The 18,654-nt window shown below is 39.2% G+C and overlaps 1 protein-coding gene across 5 annotated transcripts in view; it reads right to left on the reverse strand.

Annotated features, from left to right (window-relative positions):
- Positions 1-1,189: 1,189 nt before the first annotated feature.
- COBL (cordon-bleu WH2 repeat protein) overlaps positions 1,190-18,654 on the reverse strand; it is a 160,032-nt gene continuing 142,567 nt past the window's right edge. For 3 of the 5 annotated variants that reach the window (XM_050970353.1, XM_050970355.1, XM_050970350.1), the window contains 5 exons: positions 14,543-14,646; positions 11,265-13,282; positions 10,531-10,650; positions 7,950-8,201; positions 1,190-2,487 (listed from right to left, as the gene is read on the reverse strand). In XM_050970353.1, the coding sequence (XP_050826310.1) occupies positions 2,470-2,487; positions 7,950-8,201; positions 10,531-10,650; positions 11,265-13,282; positions 14,543-14,646 (2,512 nt within the window). In that variant the 3' untranslated portion in view covers positions 1,190-2,469. The remainder of the gene's footprint in view (positions 2,488-7,949; positions 8,202-10,530; positions 10,651-11,264; positions 13,283-14,542; positions 14,647-18,654) is intronic. The other 2 variants (XM_050970351.1, XM_050970352.1) reach the window with 2 other exon arrangements.

An 18,654-nucleotide genomic window follows, 5' to 3' on the forward strand; every position in this document is an offset into this window, starting at 1 on the left:
GGCCATGTCTTTACCAGACACATTTCAGGGTTTTTCTTTTAATTCAGGATGAGCTAACCATTATTACTACTGAAAGCATGAACAGGAATTTACTATATGGAAGGATCATACCGGTAACTAAACTTCATTATAACTGGGTTTACAGTAAAATCTACTAATTTCTAATCTAAATTCACCTGGGGTTAAATTGAGCTCCTACCAAGAGTTCAACAGCACCTGGATGACAGTTTAAGAGCAGACACAAGTCCCATTAACATGAGAAGGGAATGAATACCAGCCTAGGCTTCCTACTGAAGGTAACTGAACTCCCCCTCCATTTTTAGTCTGAGTTGTGACTGAGCCATCAGGGTCTCTGTAATTTTTTTTTTCTGAAAAGTGAAGGACATCTTATCTTGTGGCTGTTTTTATAGCTTTTACTCAGAAGTTTAGCTATGAATAAAACTTAGAAACTTCAGTTCTATATAGTGCCAGCACCCAGAACTAAAACTTTTGCATTGTGAAACCCAGAGGATGTTACTGTCCAAAAATCCAGTTTTGAATCCCTTACATTGTACAGTAAGTACTCATATACCTTACTACACTAAAAGGCTGTTAGGAAGAAGGGCTATGCACGCAGGGCCTTCAGGCAACACTAAGAACAAGCAGAAGGAGAGATGCACTGAAATTTGCCTTGCAGCAGCCAGGCAAAGAAGGAGTATTTGCTGCTCTGGGGAATATCTACAGCATCAAGCTTATGAGTGACTGAATCTTTTCCTGTGATAACATTTTCAACATGGTAGTGCCTCTGATCTCTAGCACACTGAGAAAACTTTAAAGGCGAAAGAAGGATAATCACAATCAAAAGAGGTGGTCCTATTTTTCACAGAGGGCAACTGAGCACCTTAATTCTGAATTTATAAGCTTCCCTAATGAGAAAAGGGAACATTACCAGTACTCCATCATTGTTGAAATGTTATGTAACTCACATATTGATCCTAGCTGGTGATTTCTACTGCACTTACAAACTGTTAGCTGTGAGCACTTTCCTGGCTTGAGATACTTTACGTTGGACTTGAGATACTACGCACAGCATACTGGTTTGCTAAAGTCCATTTCTAGTTCTAATTTCTTTCAGAAGATGAAAAATATGAATATGAAAAACAAAAAAAAATGAATATGAAAAACAAAAAAAAGAGCCTTTAAAATCATGTCAGGTTTTGATTTTGTTTTTATTCGTGGCACTAACAGACATCAATATTTTATAATACATAATATATACCCACATTAAATGCAGATGGCTAAATATTCTCGTGCTTTCAACAGTCCATAGCTATACATTTTAAATTCCAGCTTAAAGAAAAAATCTGCCACTGCTGTAGTCTGTAATTATAAAAATGTAAATGTACAAACTTCCTCTTCTTCAGTTTCATTACAATATAGGAAATGTGAAAAAGCATTTTCATTTGTCCTTTTTAAGTTAATCAATTTAACGAAATATTTTCAAAATATGTACAACAACAACTACCAAGTAGTTAACATTTGAAAAAGATGCTGCTATAAATACTTGTGAGACAACATACAACAGCCATACACATTAGAAACCAAGGGCCAACTTATGCATGACCTGAACAATAGGCCACAAAAGTCCTGGTTACTGACATAAACCAGCTCTGCTTCATTTCACAGTGCAGAATGAATTCTACATCTTCGGCCACTATACTCTGAATCATATTTATAACCTTCACAGTCTGTTGCAAATAGAGATCCTTTAAGGTGGGTCAGTATTTTTGAAGTTCCATGTTTGTTACCAGGGTTCAGCATATCTCTGCACATTAGCATTCTATACGTCATACCCCGTAAGTAACTTTTCTATAGACACTGTCTCACATTCATTATTGATTGCCTGCTTTCTCAGCGCTCCAGCAGAGATACAAAGTTAATTTAATTTTTAAAACCAGTGACCCCAGCAGATGACAATTTAGGTATCATAACTTTTTTCTTGTGATTGTTTTTTATAGATCTTTACTCTGGTTTTCACCCTAATCGCATACAGCCCTTCTTGAAATCAAAAAAGAAGCAAGTGAATAGTTTGAAATAGTTATATACTTTTAACAGCTGGAAATGAGTATTACTTTTCAGATAACTAGCAAAGTTTTTAGTTTTGCCCATAAACACAATTAAGTATTAACGCAGGACTGCACAGTGTTTATATTCTTATTAACCTGCCAACAAGAATAGTTTATTGGCAACCTTAAATATTCAGAGGCAAAACACAATTCCTTGGCACAGAAGCTTTACAGCAGAGCAACATATTTTCCCCTTAGAACCATTATGCAGGAACACACAGAAAATTAACTACAACTTATTTTGGCTTGGAGTCAAGAGAATAAACTAAACTTCTTGATGTTTTTTTGCCACTTCAGACTTTGAATGATGATTATGGGTGCATACGGGGTTAGATTTTCCAGTTACCTATTCTTTTTACATGATTCAAACGAGCAGAGGGACCTGTAACAAAGAAAAGCACATGATCATTCAAGATATTTTTAAACCTCCAACTGTTGACATTGTTAACCAAACATTCTCCCAGGGGGCTGTTTTCAAGCTTGGTTTCTTCGTCTGCTCCTTGAGACTACTTAAGCTCATGTGCCTTTTTCCCTAGCTATGTCACTTGGTTCAATGAAAAGTGCTTTCCTTCCTTAAAAAACCCACACCTCATACATCCTTAGGTATTATGTTTGTAATTGTGTTATTTCTGGAGCATAGGTGATGCATTTTTCTGTGAAATTCTTTCATTTTGTGGAACGAGCAGAAGCTCAGGCTGCAAGTATGCAACATCTTTCAGTGAAAATCTGTTCTGTATTGGTTAGCTGTCACTGGCCATAAAAATGAATTGATGAGTACTTTGCTTTCTGATTGAATGAAGGAAACTCCCAGTGGCTTTGATTCAGGAAAACATACACATGCTAATCTTCCTTCCCAGTCCTCGGGTCATCTAAGCATATGCTTTATTTTAAATACATATGCTAAGGTGCTCTTCCAAATTCAAAGTTACTGAGCTTTGATTCTATCAGAGAGGTATACATTAAGGTCACCACAAAAGCTGAACAGGAGTAATGCATTTGATCAAGTCTAAGTTTTCCATTTTGACCCTTATTCTTGAGGAAAAAAATAGGTCATGGTATAAATTATTAGCAAGGTGAAGAGTTCAAATGATGTTTTATCTTCCAATTAAAACAGAGTAACAGCATGCAAATGCCTGCCTCTCACTGTGCATGGGAACTAGAATCACTTTATAAGCTTATTTGACTACTTGTATATCAAGCTTGGTCAACCTTATCGTTGGGCCTCCTGCCTCATTTCCAGCACGCCAATGCATACATCAGCTGTGGCTTTGAGCCTGTAATTTCTTTCATTGCACCCACAGATACTGATAATAAGAAACAGTATTTGTTAATTCACAATTATACTTCTCTGCTTATGTGAGAAGAATAGTCCACTGCTTGACATAAAGGCATGGAACTAGGCCATGCTTCCTAGAAGACACTCAACATGACATAATTTCGATCGACGCGTTACTTGTTGACAACCAACTCCAAATTATCCCAGAGAACACAGGGACTCCTTGCAATTGATGCAGTAATTATCTTACCTGGCTCCTTTGATTGCCAACAGAATGATACACTGCACGTATCAAGAGCTGACGTGACCTAATGCTGATGCCAAACATCACCATGAATGCTTGTGGGAACTGTGATGGAGCCAAATTAATTTTTAAAATCTCAGTGAACAAACAGAAAAGGCTACTTTGGTGCAACTCCAATCTTTATTGGAAAATACATGGAATCTACAGAATCTCCCTTGCACATACCATTAAAGAGTGGTCTGAAGCAATCACTTTACCAAGAGCTACAGCCTGATCTTCAGAGATATAACTTGCTTTCCCCACCACGTGCAGACAAATTCCCCTGCAATATTTCTACCAAATCCCTGAGTACAACTCTACTTAAAATGAGTGTATGGCATATAAGCTAAAGCAACTTTTATGGTTTCCCTTTGTTGAGTAAGATTTTTAATCCTGCATGGACTTGTGCTGCAACTATACCTACAGCTAGACATCTAATGGGTTATTTGCATGTGTAGTTATGGGTTTTTTTCCACAAATAGTCATGGTAAATCCCAAGGCAAGTTACATAAGCACAAAAATACACATCCATTGATACAGAGAATTTCAGACATCTAGCTACATTATTTTGCATTTTATGAGATGGAAAATAGGAAGTTTAAAACTGCACATAGAGATCTAACTATATGATACTGTTTGACACAATTTAAGGAAAACACTGGTTCACTTTTAAAATCAGAATGTTGAATGGTACAGCTCTAAGACCTGAGTTCTGTCCACCAGAATTAGCCAAAACTTGGTCTCAGATGAGTTATTTACTTCCTAGATCAACTGATTCTCCTTTGCTCGTGCAGCAGACCCCATGGCTGGGACAGCCTCTTTGCTAGAGAGACATGTTCATTTCTCATAAGAAACCACCAAAGGCCCATCATGGCTGGTGGCTTTCCTTGATGCCACCTCCCTGTCTTGCTGTTATACTTTGGATGTGTTGAACACCCATCAGGTTCCTCGACAGATCATTTCAAAAACTGAAGAAAAGGGTTACTTCCTTGCACACTGTCAGGTCTTCTCCAGGTTGGTAAATCCATCCCAGTCCTGTAACACATCCGTGTCTCCCTTTCTTTTGGGTAGGATCTGTAGTGTAACCACTTTCTGGCACTAGCCCTGCAGTAGGGATGAAACACTTGACTGAGCAGGCTCAAATGGGCTTGGCAACTGCAAGAATTTTCCTTCAGGAGTCTGTGGACAGCAACAGTGCAATTGAAAGCCATTTCTTCAAAACAAAGAGTGATTTATTTGCCCAAACAGACACAGTACTCCAGAAAAGGGATTAAGGAAGAGAGAGGAGAGCTATGCAAATACTATCTTACCTATACTTGGCATTTCCCTCAAGCATCTATTTCTGCTCTGGTTTCTTTTGGCTGACCCAATTAGAGACTGTGCTGTGCAGACCCTGACTCTCAGCTAAGCAAGGTCAGCCTGCAGCAACTTCTCTCCTCATTTCCTGCACAGTGAATTTTTTAACCTTAAAGTTCATGACTTTAGCAAACAGCTGTGTAATCAGGGGAGGAGTGGAGGAGCTGCCTTTTCACAGATAATACTTGAGCTCAAATGTTTGTTGGGATGCTCCTTATCTAGGTAATTGGTTGCTTTTTACATTTGCTTCCCATGACAGCTATGTTTGATCTACTTCCATTGCAACTAACCCCACATAAATAAGCACCGAGTCACGCATAATTATGCAACACAGAGTCTTCCCAGCTCTCTACAATATTAGCTAAATAAACGACTTTGCTGTCAGCAACACAGATTTTTCCCAGTTCTCCACAATATTAGCTAAACAAATGACTTTGCTGTCAGAAGTCTTTGTCCCAGAAGATTTTGAGAAGACAATGGAAGAGAAACAGATGCCATTACTGAACTGAACTACCTACTCTCCTGCTTAGTTGCTGCAACCAAAATCTTCTAGGAAGCAAAGCCAAAAACAGTGCTGTGTTCACATCTCTAAATCACAACAACACAGAACTTTGACAGAGGAGGCAAAACAATGAAAAAATTTCCTTTGGCCCTGGCACAAATCAACCTGTCAGCCACTGCCTACAAAAAACTCACGTGTTCCTTAGACACGGGTAAAGGAAGAAAACCTCAATATTCAGTTATTATGTGTTCACTCTCCTCTATGGATTCAACTTTTGCTCTCACCAAGTTGTCCAATTGCAGGGAAGGATCAGAATTTGGCTCTCAATATAATGCATAAAACTGGAAGAGATATTAAAACACAGTGGATAGAAAGCCTTTTCAGAAATCTGACAACATTTTTACTTTAATCAGTTATCAAGAACATGAGATCTCAGACGTCAAAGTGTCATGATGACTTTGGCATACATAAGACTAGCTTGCATATCCAGTATCTGGAAGGACAGCACAGTAATAAGAAAATCATACTCTGTCTTGGACAAAACACTGTTCTCTTTTATTTTCATAAGAGACCTATATAATGAAATGTACTCTTCTGTTGTTTCAATGTCAAAAGTAGCAAAAATTATTCTGTCTTGGAAATGAGACAAGACGGGCATAGTATTTATCTGCCTATCTGGTGTACTTTCATGACCTGCACTGGTTATCCAAGTGTTTTGAAATAAATCCCCAAAGATATGATAAAGACTTGTTTTCATGAGTAGAGCTATGGATTCCCTCAGAGACTTCTGCAAGAGCGATGCAATTGGAAGAACAAGAAACTTGGAAGTATCTAGAAAACAACTGCATGAAGTACCCTTCCATGTCCAAATCCCATTTTTTTCTGTCAATTGGTCAAGTGGGGAAATAAAAAGCCTGACTTCTTCATAATTTGTAGTTTTAGAATCATAGAATTTCTCAAATTGGAAGGGACCCATAAGGATCACTGAGTCCAACTCCCTGCTCCTCCCAAGAATGCCTAAAACTAAACCATATGACTAAGAGCATCATCCAGCTGCTCCTTGAACTCTGTCAGGCTGGTGCTGTGATCACTTCCATGGGGAGCCTGTTCCAGTGCCCAAACACCCTCTGGGGGAAGAACCTTCTCCTACCGTCGTATGGACTTCCCCTGACACAGCTGCATTCCATTCCCTTGGGATCTATTGCTGGCCACCACAGAGAGGAGACTGTGCCTGCCCCTCAGCTGCCCTCCTCAAGGAAAGCACTGACTGCAATGAAGTTGCTCCTCAGCCTTCTCCAAGTTGAACAAACCAAGTGTGAACTCAGCTGCTCCTCATAATTGTAAGCATAACATAGATGTAATTTTTCACATGAAGAATTAACTGCACATCCAGGCTCCTGATGTAATGAGACCATGCTGATGTAAATTTCCGTGAAACACTGCTTTGTTTGTGCCATTTGTCTGATTCTGTGGAACTTCTGGTTTATCAGAAACCAGATTTTTTTTTTTTGACAACTTCCGATTATTAAAATTTGAGTGCATTTTAAAATTATTTAAATGAGGAAAAGTGAGCAAGATTAATGTCTATTTACACATTTATGGTTGGCATCAGCTAACTCATGGGTTGGGAAAACGATATCTGCTTTTCTACATTCCCTAAAGGCCCTGGATTAATGTCTGCTCTTGGATACTGCAGTGCAATATTGGGATGCCTCCACTCAGAACAATTGATCTGCTTCTCTTTACCAAGAAACACAGTGTAACTTGCGATTGGGAAGAATAAAATTTGATCAAAGAGATAAGGAAAGTTACTCCAAAAATCACACACAGGCAACTGAGCATTTAGTCATCTGGGAGCCGACCAATTCACATCTAACCACAAAAGTGAAACATACATAATTCAATTAATAAAGTTCAGGCAGACATTAAATTGACCTCACAGTTTCACTGACAGCTCTCAGCACATTGTGATCAAGGTTTAAGTGTTGGGAATCAAGGTCTAGGACACACTGCAGAAGGTAGGAAAGAATATTTATTTATAAATTTGCTTCTATTTATTTATAGACTTGCTTTGGGTCTCATATTTGATCTTTCTTAGGCTTACCTTGTCTAAAGGACATCCAGTATTATCCCAGATAATACAGAATGAAAAGGTCATGAAAATGAAATTATAGTCATGCTCTTGATGGTCTCTTTAATAAAACACATTGTCTGTTCACATGGTTGCATATATGCATGGGTGTGTTTCATTAGCTGTTCAAAGGTTTCAAATACATTCCTGATCTTTGATTCAGTTAGAGGAAATAGTGCATGTACCTTCTTCTGATGGAAGAAAGAAATGTCTAGCTAGAACAGCTTAAAAATGGTTCTGAAAACACAGCAAGCATAGGTTGTTTCATCCACAGTAAAATATAAAAGTACTTTTACCTTTCTTAACTTTGCTGCCCCGGCACCAGAGCGAATGGCCTCCAACAGGGCTTGCCTTGCCTCCACTGGATTCCCTGAAGCTGTGGCAGAGGATTTAGGAGCTGCTGCTGACAGCTGAATGGGAGGTGGTGGTGGTGGCTGGGCAGGGGCAGGTGGGACACACAGCTGCTCTTCCTGAAGGTCTTCTGCCTTCTGTGAGGACTGTTCTGCATCCCTAAAACGCTGCAGCTCTTGGGAGGCCAATGAGGAGATCTGCTCATCATGCAGTTGAAAGAAGGGGGTTAATATCAAGCATGGCTGAACTGTAATTATTTGACATTAGATTCCCTTTCAGTACCCCAATTTCACTTTTCTTGGATGATGTAAAACCACAGAACTTTTGTTTGCTCATGGGGTTGAACATCTGTTACTACTCACTCACATCACTCAGCTGGGCTGATTACCAGCATTGAGGACTTGGCATTGAATCTGTCTCAGAAACTCAATCTTTATTTACTGTGAGCTTCAGCATCCTGTAACTCTTCTTGGCATGTAAGGTAAGAGAGAAAGTTGGACTTGGTATTAACTTGGAAACAACCACAAGGGTTTTGGAATCAGGAAGATATATTAAGGCTGCAGTAGCCACCCAGGAATATGATTACTTTTTGCAGTCTGGGCTGCACAGAAATAATCTCAGATGACAGGGAAGCTCTTCCAGATCTGAGCTCTCAGACATAGCTTCACTGAAAAAAAAACCATTAAACCTAAAGTCTCCAGCCATACTTTAAAAAAAAAAAAAAACACCAAAAAACCCCCCCCAAAAAACTAGAGAGAGCTACTTGAAAGCACTGAGGACAAAAATCAATGGATAATTCTTCCAAGTTTGTTTCTATGGAATTTCAGAAACTAAAATTTCTGCACAAATTATCAGCTTGGAAACTCATCCTACTTTAAATGCATGCAGGCAAAGAAGACAGTCTTTCAGACTAAGCCAGCTTTTTCATCAACTGTGTCAAGAGATACTTTTTTCCATTAATACTAGTAACAATCATGATGAATTGTTAGTAATTACAATGATTCAGCAATTATTAAGAAATTCAGTACTATCAGCCAAATAGTTTTCCAAGCAGATCCATTATAATTCATTTCTCAGACAAACTGCAGCACAGCTTCTGTGGTGAAAAATGAAAGGATTCGTCTCCCCTAAAATAATCCACGGAGAGCTCCTGTATTATATTCCTTCCCTATACATATATATATATATACACACACACTATATATATATATATATATATATATATATATATATATATATATATATATGAGCATTATGTCATGTCAGATAGAAGGCAAACATCTGAGACAACATGAAAGGGATACCACATCAGTACAGTGCCCCATACACACACCAACACACTGATTTAACTAGCACAGGTGACATGGTGTGAAAAAGCATATGGTTTCTAGGTGACTTCCTTTAAAATCATGGCAAAAGCTTCTCTGCCAGAGGAAAGTATTCAAAAAAGTCTCTGCGATGACTTCATTGTCAGAGCCTCTTTTAAACAAATTGCTATTTATTCCTAATGAATGCAGAATGCAGTTAAGTACGTGTGAAGATTGCTGCTGCTTAGCACATCCTGCTCACAGGCTCAGAGGAAGCTGTGCCCTACCTGCAGCAAGGGCAGTAGGATATTTGAGGGGTGAAGTAATTCCCTAACACAGGCAAGAGAATTTTTCTAGCTCATGCCAGCTATCTGGATATGTGCTAATGAACTGAGTCATTGCACGAGGGAAATGGGAACCTCCTTGCCAAGGACACATCTTTGGCTGGATTAGTCAACCGAGTGAAAACTAAGGCTAGAACAATGCAGGTTTTGGCTATTAAGAATAAGAGATGCTTTAATGGTTAGATAAATCTTTCAGAGAGAAGCAATCATCCTGCTGTGGTGATTGTTGATGAAACATCAGTATCACTTACTTGCGTACAACTTGCACCATGTTAGCAGATACACAGCATGTATGAAGAAGCCCTACTGTGTTTTCAGGAAGTTTTGCTAGTGTGTTTTGGATATATAAGGTAGGTAATGCAAATATATAAATGAACTGCAAACTCCTAAACTACAGCTTCACTGTGCAGAGAAGCTGTGGATGCCCCATCTCTGTTGGTATTTGAGGGCTGGTTGGATGGGGCCTTCAGCACCCTGGTGTAATGGGAGAAGTCCCTGCCCAAGGCAGAGGGGTTGGAACTAGATAATACTTAACTCCTTTCCAACCAAAACCATTCTAAAAAAAGACCCCACCTAAACGTGAAAAGGCTGAATATTTGATGTCTTCTATGTACACTCCCTATAATTGGTTTCTATATGCTTCTTTCTAAGCTAAAAGCACACTATTTGAAAGACCTTTAAGTTTTATAGCAGAGAATAGGATTAAACCTGCTGTGCTGTCTGCCTAAGTCAGATCTGGTCTTCTGTCATATGGTTGCCCCCTCAATTTCTTTCTTTGCAGCGCAATGTTTAATTTGTGGGATATCTGGGTTTATTCAAAACACTCAGAAGGAATAGAATGCCCTTCAAAGATCACTTACCATCCTGATCCTTACCTTTTTTAGCTTGGAGGTGCCACTGTGGCCTCTAATTGCTGCTAATAGGGCTGAGCGCTCATTCTCTGGCTCAGTGTATGAGGGTTTCCCATGACTGCCATTTAATGCACCATTTGAAACCTAGAATATGAAGGGAATAAACCTCACATTGTTATTAGATATTTACTTAGAGATATCTTGGGAACACTTTTTGGCACTTGTACCAGAATGCAAACTATGAAGACTAATCAGTTTGTCTTTTTTTGGGCCTGCTTGTAAAACCTTATTCACACTGAACAGTAAGGGTATGTGTAGATAGTAATGCTGTACTTGGAGATGCAGTCCATATCCCCTGAGCATGAAGTCAGTGGCATACTATTATACTCAAGTAAAACAAAATGCAATTTTCTCTCACTGCAGATATTTACAAGTTTTCTCCATGCGGTGTGTTTCTGTTTTTACATAAGGGTCTGGAAATGAGGGTTTGGATCTTAGACTAACCTCAATTACCTCTCCTTACTCTGTGTCTATGCACCCTCTGCCTACCCAGCTAGCACAGCAGCCATGATGTTGCATAATATATGGATGTGCAGAATAAGCAGCAGCTTGGTCTGCATTTTGCCATTATAAATTTTTCAAATGCCTTGTGTTCTCTGCCTCACCAGCAACTATACAAGTTACCAAACCTCTGGTGTCTGACAGGGTCAATACAGGGCTCTGCAGTCTGATCAGGTTAAAAAAGGTTTCCACTTTACCTTTCTGAGTTTCTCCTTTCCTCCTCCTGTTTGAATGGCTTCCATTAGGGCACTGTGCAATGATGTGTCTTTTGGAACTGGCTTCTGGATGACAGGTTTGAACTTCTTCTTTGGTCCGAAAATATTGGTCTGCACATTAAAATCCAGTTCACCAACAGTATTAACATCTGGATCATCAGGTTTCTCCTCCTGTTCTGACTCTGCATTTGCTGCTGCACCATTTAGCTCAGGTGAAGCTTTAAGTGAACTGACTTGTACACCATTAGTGGGACGCCATTTAGTGACTCGTAAAGATGAGCTGAAAGAGGATGGGACTCCCTGGAGATCAGGAGACTTGAGGGATGACGCTGAATTAGTATGGGTCAAAGTCTCACACTTCTGGTCAAACACAGTCTTTTTCTCTGCTACACTTTGCTTGCTGTTTAAACCATTATCATCTTCTGCACTGTTGTTATCCTTTGAAGAAGATTTAATAAGTGGGACAGTGGCATTCTTTTTATATAAACTCACAGGAGTTGCTTGATTTGGTGCCCTGATATTAACTACTTTGTTTTCCATGCCAGAATTATCACCAGGTGTAAACCTGTGGGATGCTTTCTGACTGCAAGCAAAAATACTTGAAAGGGTTTCTCTTGTTTCTGCTGATTCTGTTTCCACAGGGCTATATTTGGCCACAATAATACATCTTTTTGGTGAAACTTCCACTTCATTCTTAACCTCTCCTGCCCCTTGCTTGTTTTCATCTTTCTCATTATATTCCATAGTGTCAGATTTAAAGGTAGTTGCATTGATGTGTCTTGCAATGGCAGAGGCAACATACTGACTTGAAGTTCTCCTGTGTGGCTTTATGAACGGGAGTTCCAGCTTGTCCTTGCTAACGGCTGGGGCTGCTAATGGCGTTACCTGGGACTGCGTAACTGAGAGAGCTGGTTTGGTCCTTTCATTCTCAAATTGTCTTTCAGCTACCTGGGTAGTAACAGTTTGTGGTGCTGCGGGTTTTGGAGCTGAAGGACTGACAGGTTTGTGTTCATGTTTTATAGTAAAGGGCTTAGAGTTTGTGGTGACTGCTGACTTTTTAGGAAAATGCTCAGCAGAGTCATCACTTTGCTTTTCCATAGAACTTGACCTCCAGAATGCCTTCACTCTCCCAATATGAATTTCCTCACTTTCATCGGAAGAAAAACCTTGTACATGCTTACTAACACTGGTGTTTGGGCCTATAAGATTGCCCAGTTCATCTATCTTAATGGCACCAGTGGAGACTGAAGCTCCTCTATCAAAATGTCTTACTTCGGGTTTGGGAGGGACAACTTTAAACGTTGTCAAACCCATTTTAGGTTCGTAGCTTGATCCTGAATTCTGGGCACGATGACACCATGCGGGTGTTGATGGGACTTCTACTTCTGGTTTTTTTGCTGGTGGCCATTTGATTTCTAACTCTGATTTACTTTTTTTCAGCGATCTCTCCTTGCTACTACATTCATTAACTGGATTTAGCTTCTCTTTTGCTGTACTGATTTCAGCCATGGCTTTGGCGTGAGATGGACTCAGCTTGGATTTACATTCCTCAGATTTCACACTATGTTTAGGAGAGGGTTCCAGTCTTAAGTTCTTTTCATTTCTTTTTTCAAAGGAGGATGTGAGAGATTCAAACATATCTCTTCTCTGTTCCACAGGCAAGTGAATGAATTCATTTTCAGATGGTTGCTGATATATTAGGTCCTTGTATAAAGCTCCACCATCTGTGTGTCCCTTATCAAAGGAACCTGCATTGTTGTTTTTATTTGTGAAGTTTCTTGCATTAACAGAGTCATTAACATTAGCTGAGATATTCTGTGAAACCTTAATTTCCACCTCTTGATTTTCATAGGAGTTAGAGATGCTAACATCTGGAGCATCATCTATGATTGTTACTGGAACAGAAATGGAAACATCATGGGCAGCCTCAACTTTTCTTACATGAGGGCTCAAGGCTTCACTGGTGTAGTCAGAGTCAGAGTTTGTGACACCATCCTCTGCTGCAAAATACACACACAATGTTACATATGTGCAACAGGCAGTATTTAGGCAATATGACTATAAATTACACAAATAGCCAGTACAAGTTTAAGCAAATCATGTATTTTAGTTCCACATTAAGTAACAGACTTTTTTTTATGCCTGTATTACAAAAAAAGGAGACGTCTGGGTCCTTCTTATTGTTGGGCTGCTGATTAGGATTGGCAAAATATTCCTGCAGCTCTGCTTCAGCCAGTGGGAAACAGACAAATGCAGCTGAAAGCAGAATTTCATCTATTGTTCATACCTTATCTTTGATTAACTTATCTAAGTGATAAACATTTCACCACATGACTCCAAAGAAGAAACATTTCTAAGAAACAGCAAGTAACTCCAAATCACATTTCCCAGACCTGGTTAGTAATAACAGCCCAGCTGAAGGATTTCCTTGAACAAGCAAACAAAAAAAACAGTACTTTTATCTTTTCTCCATTCTTCTCACCCTTTATTACCAGTGACTCCAGAAGCCTTATTGTGCAAGAGGGCGATATATCCTCTCAAATTTTCTGGTATAAATCAAAGGTTACAACACAAGCTAAGGAATGGCTGTGTCTCAGAACTCACATGAAATCAAATCAGACTCAATTCCATTGCAGAAATATTAAAATGAAGATGGGAAGTTAAAAAAAAAAAAGAAATCAATGTCATTTGTTGACAAACCAATAATAGAGAAGTTGGGGTGTTTTTTTTTAACAGTAGGTAAAAGAGGAGCTCAATATGACATTTTATCTCTTCCCACTGTTTCATGTTTTCCATTTTTAACTTTTAAATGTGCCTGTTAACACAGAGGAGACACTGGGTACAAAAATGTTTCATCCTTTTCCAGTTCATAATGAAAAAATAAAGACAGAGGGATTCTTCATTAATCACAGAGCTAAATTCATAACTGATGTAGCTTCACTGAAGTCAGTGAAATTATACTAAATTTGGCCCATAAAATATGTCCATTGACTGCTGTTCATCTCTTTTTGGTAGAAGACACTGAAATACAACAACAATCTGACATGCAGTTTGCAAAACGTTCAGTGGGAGCCTATAAAGGGTGGCTCCTTAAGCAAAGGAGCCACTTTGGGAGGACCACATTCTACCTCACACTCATGAGTTGTTCCCCGTGATCTCAGTGAGAAACATACAGGGTGTCTCAAGAGCACAGCTTGATTCTGCATCCACTGGCTGTGTCTCTGTCTCTTGCACTTCAGAGGTAACACACACTTTCTTACCTTCTAAATCTTCATCCAGGTCAGCCAAAGTCTGCTGGAACTGTGCTGCAATGAATGTATCTTCATTCTCATGCTTAGCCAAAGCTGTTGCTTCATCTTGCCTGCTAAAGGAAAGAGAAAAAAATAATTGAGTCTCTCCCCTTTCTTTCACTTTGCACTGTTGCTCTGAAACACACTATAATTTCAGCCCCTTTGCTCCCACTGGGGTTCTCAAACTCATTCCCCAAAGCATGAAAAATGTGTGGCCTTACACACAAACCACCGTACTGACACATCCACATCTAGGAAAGATCTCAGTAGGGGCTTGAGCAAACCCAGTGTGCTGGTAATCAAAAGATTACAATTAATAAAGCCTGCAAACAAATGGCCTGGCTTCAGTGTGAAGTACACATTTCAGCTGGACTGCAGAAACACAGCATATGCCAGGACAAAGGTTTTTGCACATCCATACAATTTTAAGGCAGACCACTAACAATCCTGTGCACCCGCTGTAACAATACATGTGCACCTTAATTAAACAAAAATTGCATGGTAATGAAAAATAAGTACACTCAAAGTACTGTTAGACAATCACTCTGCATCTTGAGGTGTGGGAGGGAGTGAAAGCAGTTTCTAATGAAACACCAAGGGACCTGATTTTGCCAGAAAACTGATGAAGCTGTATAATGACCTAAGACAAGTCTGAAATCAAAATGAGTGCCAAGTGTTGATTTGGCTTATTAAAAAAAGAGAAGAAAAAGAAAATGAAACAAAAAGAATCCTAACGCCACCCCCCTAACATTAAAAAAAAAGAAAACAATAACAAACCAAAACAAAAAAAACCCACCTGTATGGCAACCAGGTACACGACAATTCTCCTTTTTATTAGAGGGAAATCTTGATCAGCAGAACATTTTTATCCAAATCATTGAAACTAAAATTTCACATTGGACAATTTATTTCTTTCAGTTACCTCACCCAAATTAAAGATGTTGTGGTCTGTGACACTGTATCTAAGTTTTGCCCTTGTGACTAATCTATTTAAAAAGTCACTTTCCATTCCAGCCACACTTAAAATCTAGCTGGGTGAAGCAGATTTGCCCTTTTCAAGATCATACCCTTAATTGCACAGATACAGTAACACATGACAGATTTTTTTGTTAGTTTACCAAACACTACCTGAAAAACGCTATTTTTTGTCTTTCCTTTAAGGTAGGAATCTGAATAAAAATGCAGGTGTGTTTCCTGACATTGATTTAAATTTCATCCAACAATGTAGCATCACTTTTTGCTACTTTGCTGTTTGATTTTTCCCCTGCTCATACCAGGAGCAACTGAAACAACATGTTGAAGCATCAGGTATTTGATTTTATTTATTTTTTATTTTATTTTTTTACTTCATTATTTATTTAGCATTCACCTCTCCTTTACATCTTTTGTAGTAGTCCTGCAGCCTGATATTTCTACTTTTACCTAAACTGCCTTGCCCTTACAAAGCTGACGTCACGTATGCGGTATCAATGAAAACAACAACATACACCTCCAGGGAAGCCTTCCAAAACTGTCATGCACACATTGTTGTGTGTCTGAATACACAGATGGGATTAATTCAAAATAACAAGGCTTGATATATGACTAAGAGGTTTCCTAAACTGGAATCTAAGATGGAAATCAGTATTGGCTGTTTTAAATACAGACGAGGATACAGGGTGCTCTGCGACTGGAGTAAAATTTCTGCCAACATCTGCCACTGACCTGAGTTTTGACAGGCCCTGAACATCCCCACAAGCCAGTGTGATCTTATGATGCCCAGGCTTAACATCCACACTGAAAGATTTATGGTGAACTGATGTTTCCCCCTGATGGATTATGAGGATGATGGAGCAAATCAGTTAAAGTCTCCAGAGCAGGTACCTGGTGTTGTAGGACTGCAGTTCCTCTGTACCCTAAGGCACACACACACACACACACACACACACAAACACACATTCATCCATAAATCAATGAGATTACTCATCTGAGCCATCTGACAAGATGATTTACACTTATTACAGCATCTGAATTGGGAGAGAAGACTGGCAAACATAACTCTCAATGTGAAGATGGCAGAAAGAAGGAACTAACTGAATTTCATATTGTTCTTGCAGTGGAAAGTTTAATAAAATTAATAAAAAAATACTCTACTCTGAGTGCACTTCAAAGCAATTTATTTGCAAACTCAGAGCATTTACAATGGGAGAACCATTCAAACTGTGCACCAGCTAAGCAACAAGTCTATCCGTCAAGGAAAGCAAATACCACTTTACTCTTTACAAAGCTGGTCTTGCAGAATAGTTGCACACAACTGGAGGCAAGTGACACACTGAGACTCATTCTTAGACCTACTGCAGAGAAGTTGTTTCCAAAGCCTTGGAAGAAAAATCTGTAAACTCACGAGACCTAATTTCATGAAGACTATGTCAGCTCACCACCCTCTTGCTACCTGTTTATATTTTCCTGTCTATTGCCCGACTCTTTTACAATGCAGCCAAAATCTGTATTACTAAGGTTGTCCATGCTGGAATCTCTACAGGAAAAAATAGGCTTGAGAATTTTAGGGGAAATTTGTCTAGAAAAACATATTTGGGAAGGGAACAAGCATTCCTGGCCTTCAAATATGGAACATAGGTCCATTGCACTGCACCGACCAGCTCTTTTCTCATGTCTATCAGTGGGAATCTTTCAATTTTCACAGCAAAATGATGCTCTCCTTGCTGGGCACAACAGCCAGCAGTGGTCTCTTTCATAATCCTCTGAGCACTTATGCAGTGACTATACATAATCTCTTTACTTAGACAACTGGGATAATATTATCCAATTCACAGCCTTTTTCTGAAGGAAAGAGAACAATGCATTCAAAATGAATTGATTCTTATTTGCTGCTACAGAGGGAGCTCCAGAAAAAGATATTTTCTTTTGCATTTCTAAATCTCTAGAAGAGCTACTGTTCAATGCATCTCCAAACTCACCTACAAAGCAAGCCAGAAGCTATAGATTAATCGCAAGGGCTTTTCAGAAAATTCTTACCACTGGGAATCTAGAATGGGCTATGTGTTTTGTGAGGTGAAGGTCTGGTAGTTTCCAGGAGCTCACATGACTTACAAATATGCCTAAGAAGACTTTTTCTCACAGGAAAAGGAAAACAAAAGGGCTTCAAAAATTTTTTTTCCATAGCCTTCTTCCCTTCTACACTTTTCTTTTGTTGACAGCTGTTCTGGCCAGAAGCCAAGAAAAATATTACTTATTTCGATATCATGTTTTACATTCTGGATAAACATTACCAGTGGTATTTTCTCATACATCCTTTTTTTTTTTTTTTTTGACTTAGGGAAGAACTTGATAACCTTTACGCTGCCTTCCTGGTTAAAATATGAGGTGCTAAAAATACAGCACTGGTGAGCATTTAGCCCAAGCTCGAAATGGCAAATGTGCACGGTTCCTGGAAGCCTGCGCACACATTACTTATGCAGATTAGCAGAGATTTGTGCAAGAGCACAGAACGAAGCAAAGTGACTACTAAACTACAGCATTTAATGTTCCACTGAGCTCAGGCTACAACGCCTAATTACTCCTTGGCAGTCATTTGCGCAGTTGGAGACAAAATGAAACTTACAGCAGCATTTTACCAAATTAGTGCCATGAGAGACATACATTTATGAGGAGGTTAACATTCTAAGAAGGAGAGAAATTTCTCTGATAAAACTAGGTGGAAATGCTGCTTAAAAATAAACCCAGGCTGGTGGTAAGACAAGGGATTTGCAATGAGAAAAGCTGCCATTTTGTTATAGTCAAAGCAGGTCTACCTGTGGGTCTGCAAATGATAAATCTGACCCAAGTTTCTCTGAGCACTTCTTGGGAGGTCTGGTGAGCCTCACCTATGGCACCAGAGGTAGAGACCACACCTCCCACCACAGCTGCTTAAAGACAACACAGACCTATGTAAACTGCAGAGAAGGGAGGGAGGAAGACATGCAATTATCCAAATGCAGATACTTGGTGCCATTTAAATGCTGTAGGATATTCAAGACATCTGTCTGGGGCTCTTAGACTTAATGTGGAAGACAGGGAAATTTGCATGCTACCTGAATGGCAGC

Source organism: Serinus canaria, chromosome 2 (assembly GCF_022539315.1).
Source record: "Serinus canaria isolate serCan28SL12 chromosome 2, serCan2020, whole genome shotgun sequence".
Lineage (NCBI taxonomy): Eukaryota > Metazoa > Chordata > Aves > Passeriformes > Fringillidae > Serinus > Serinus canaria.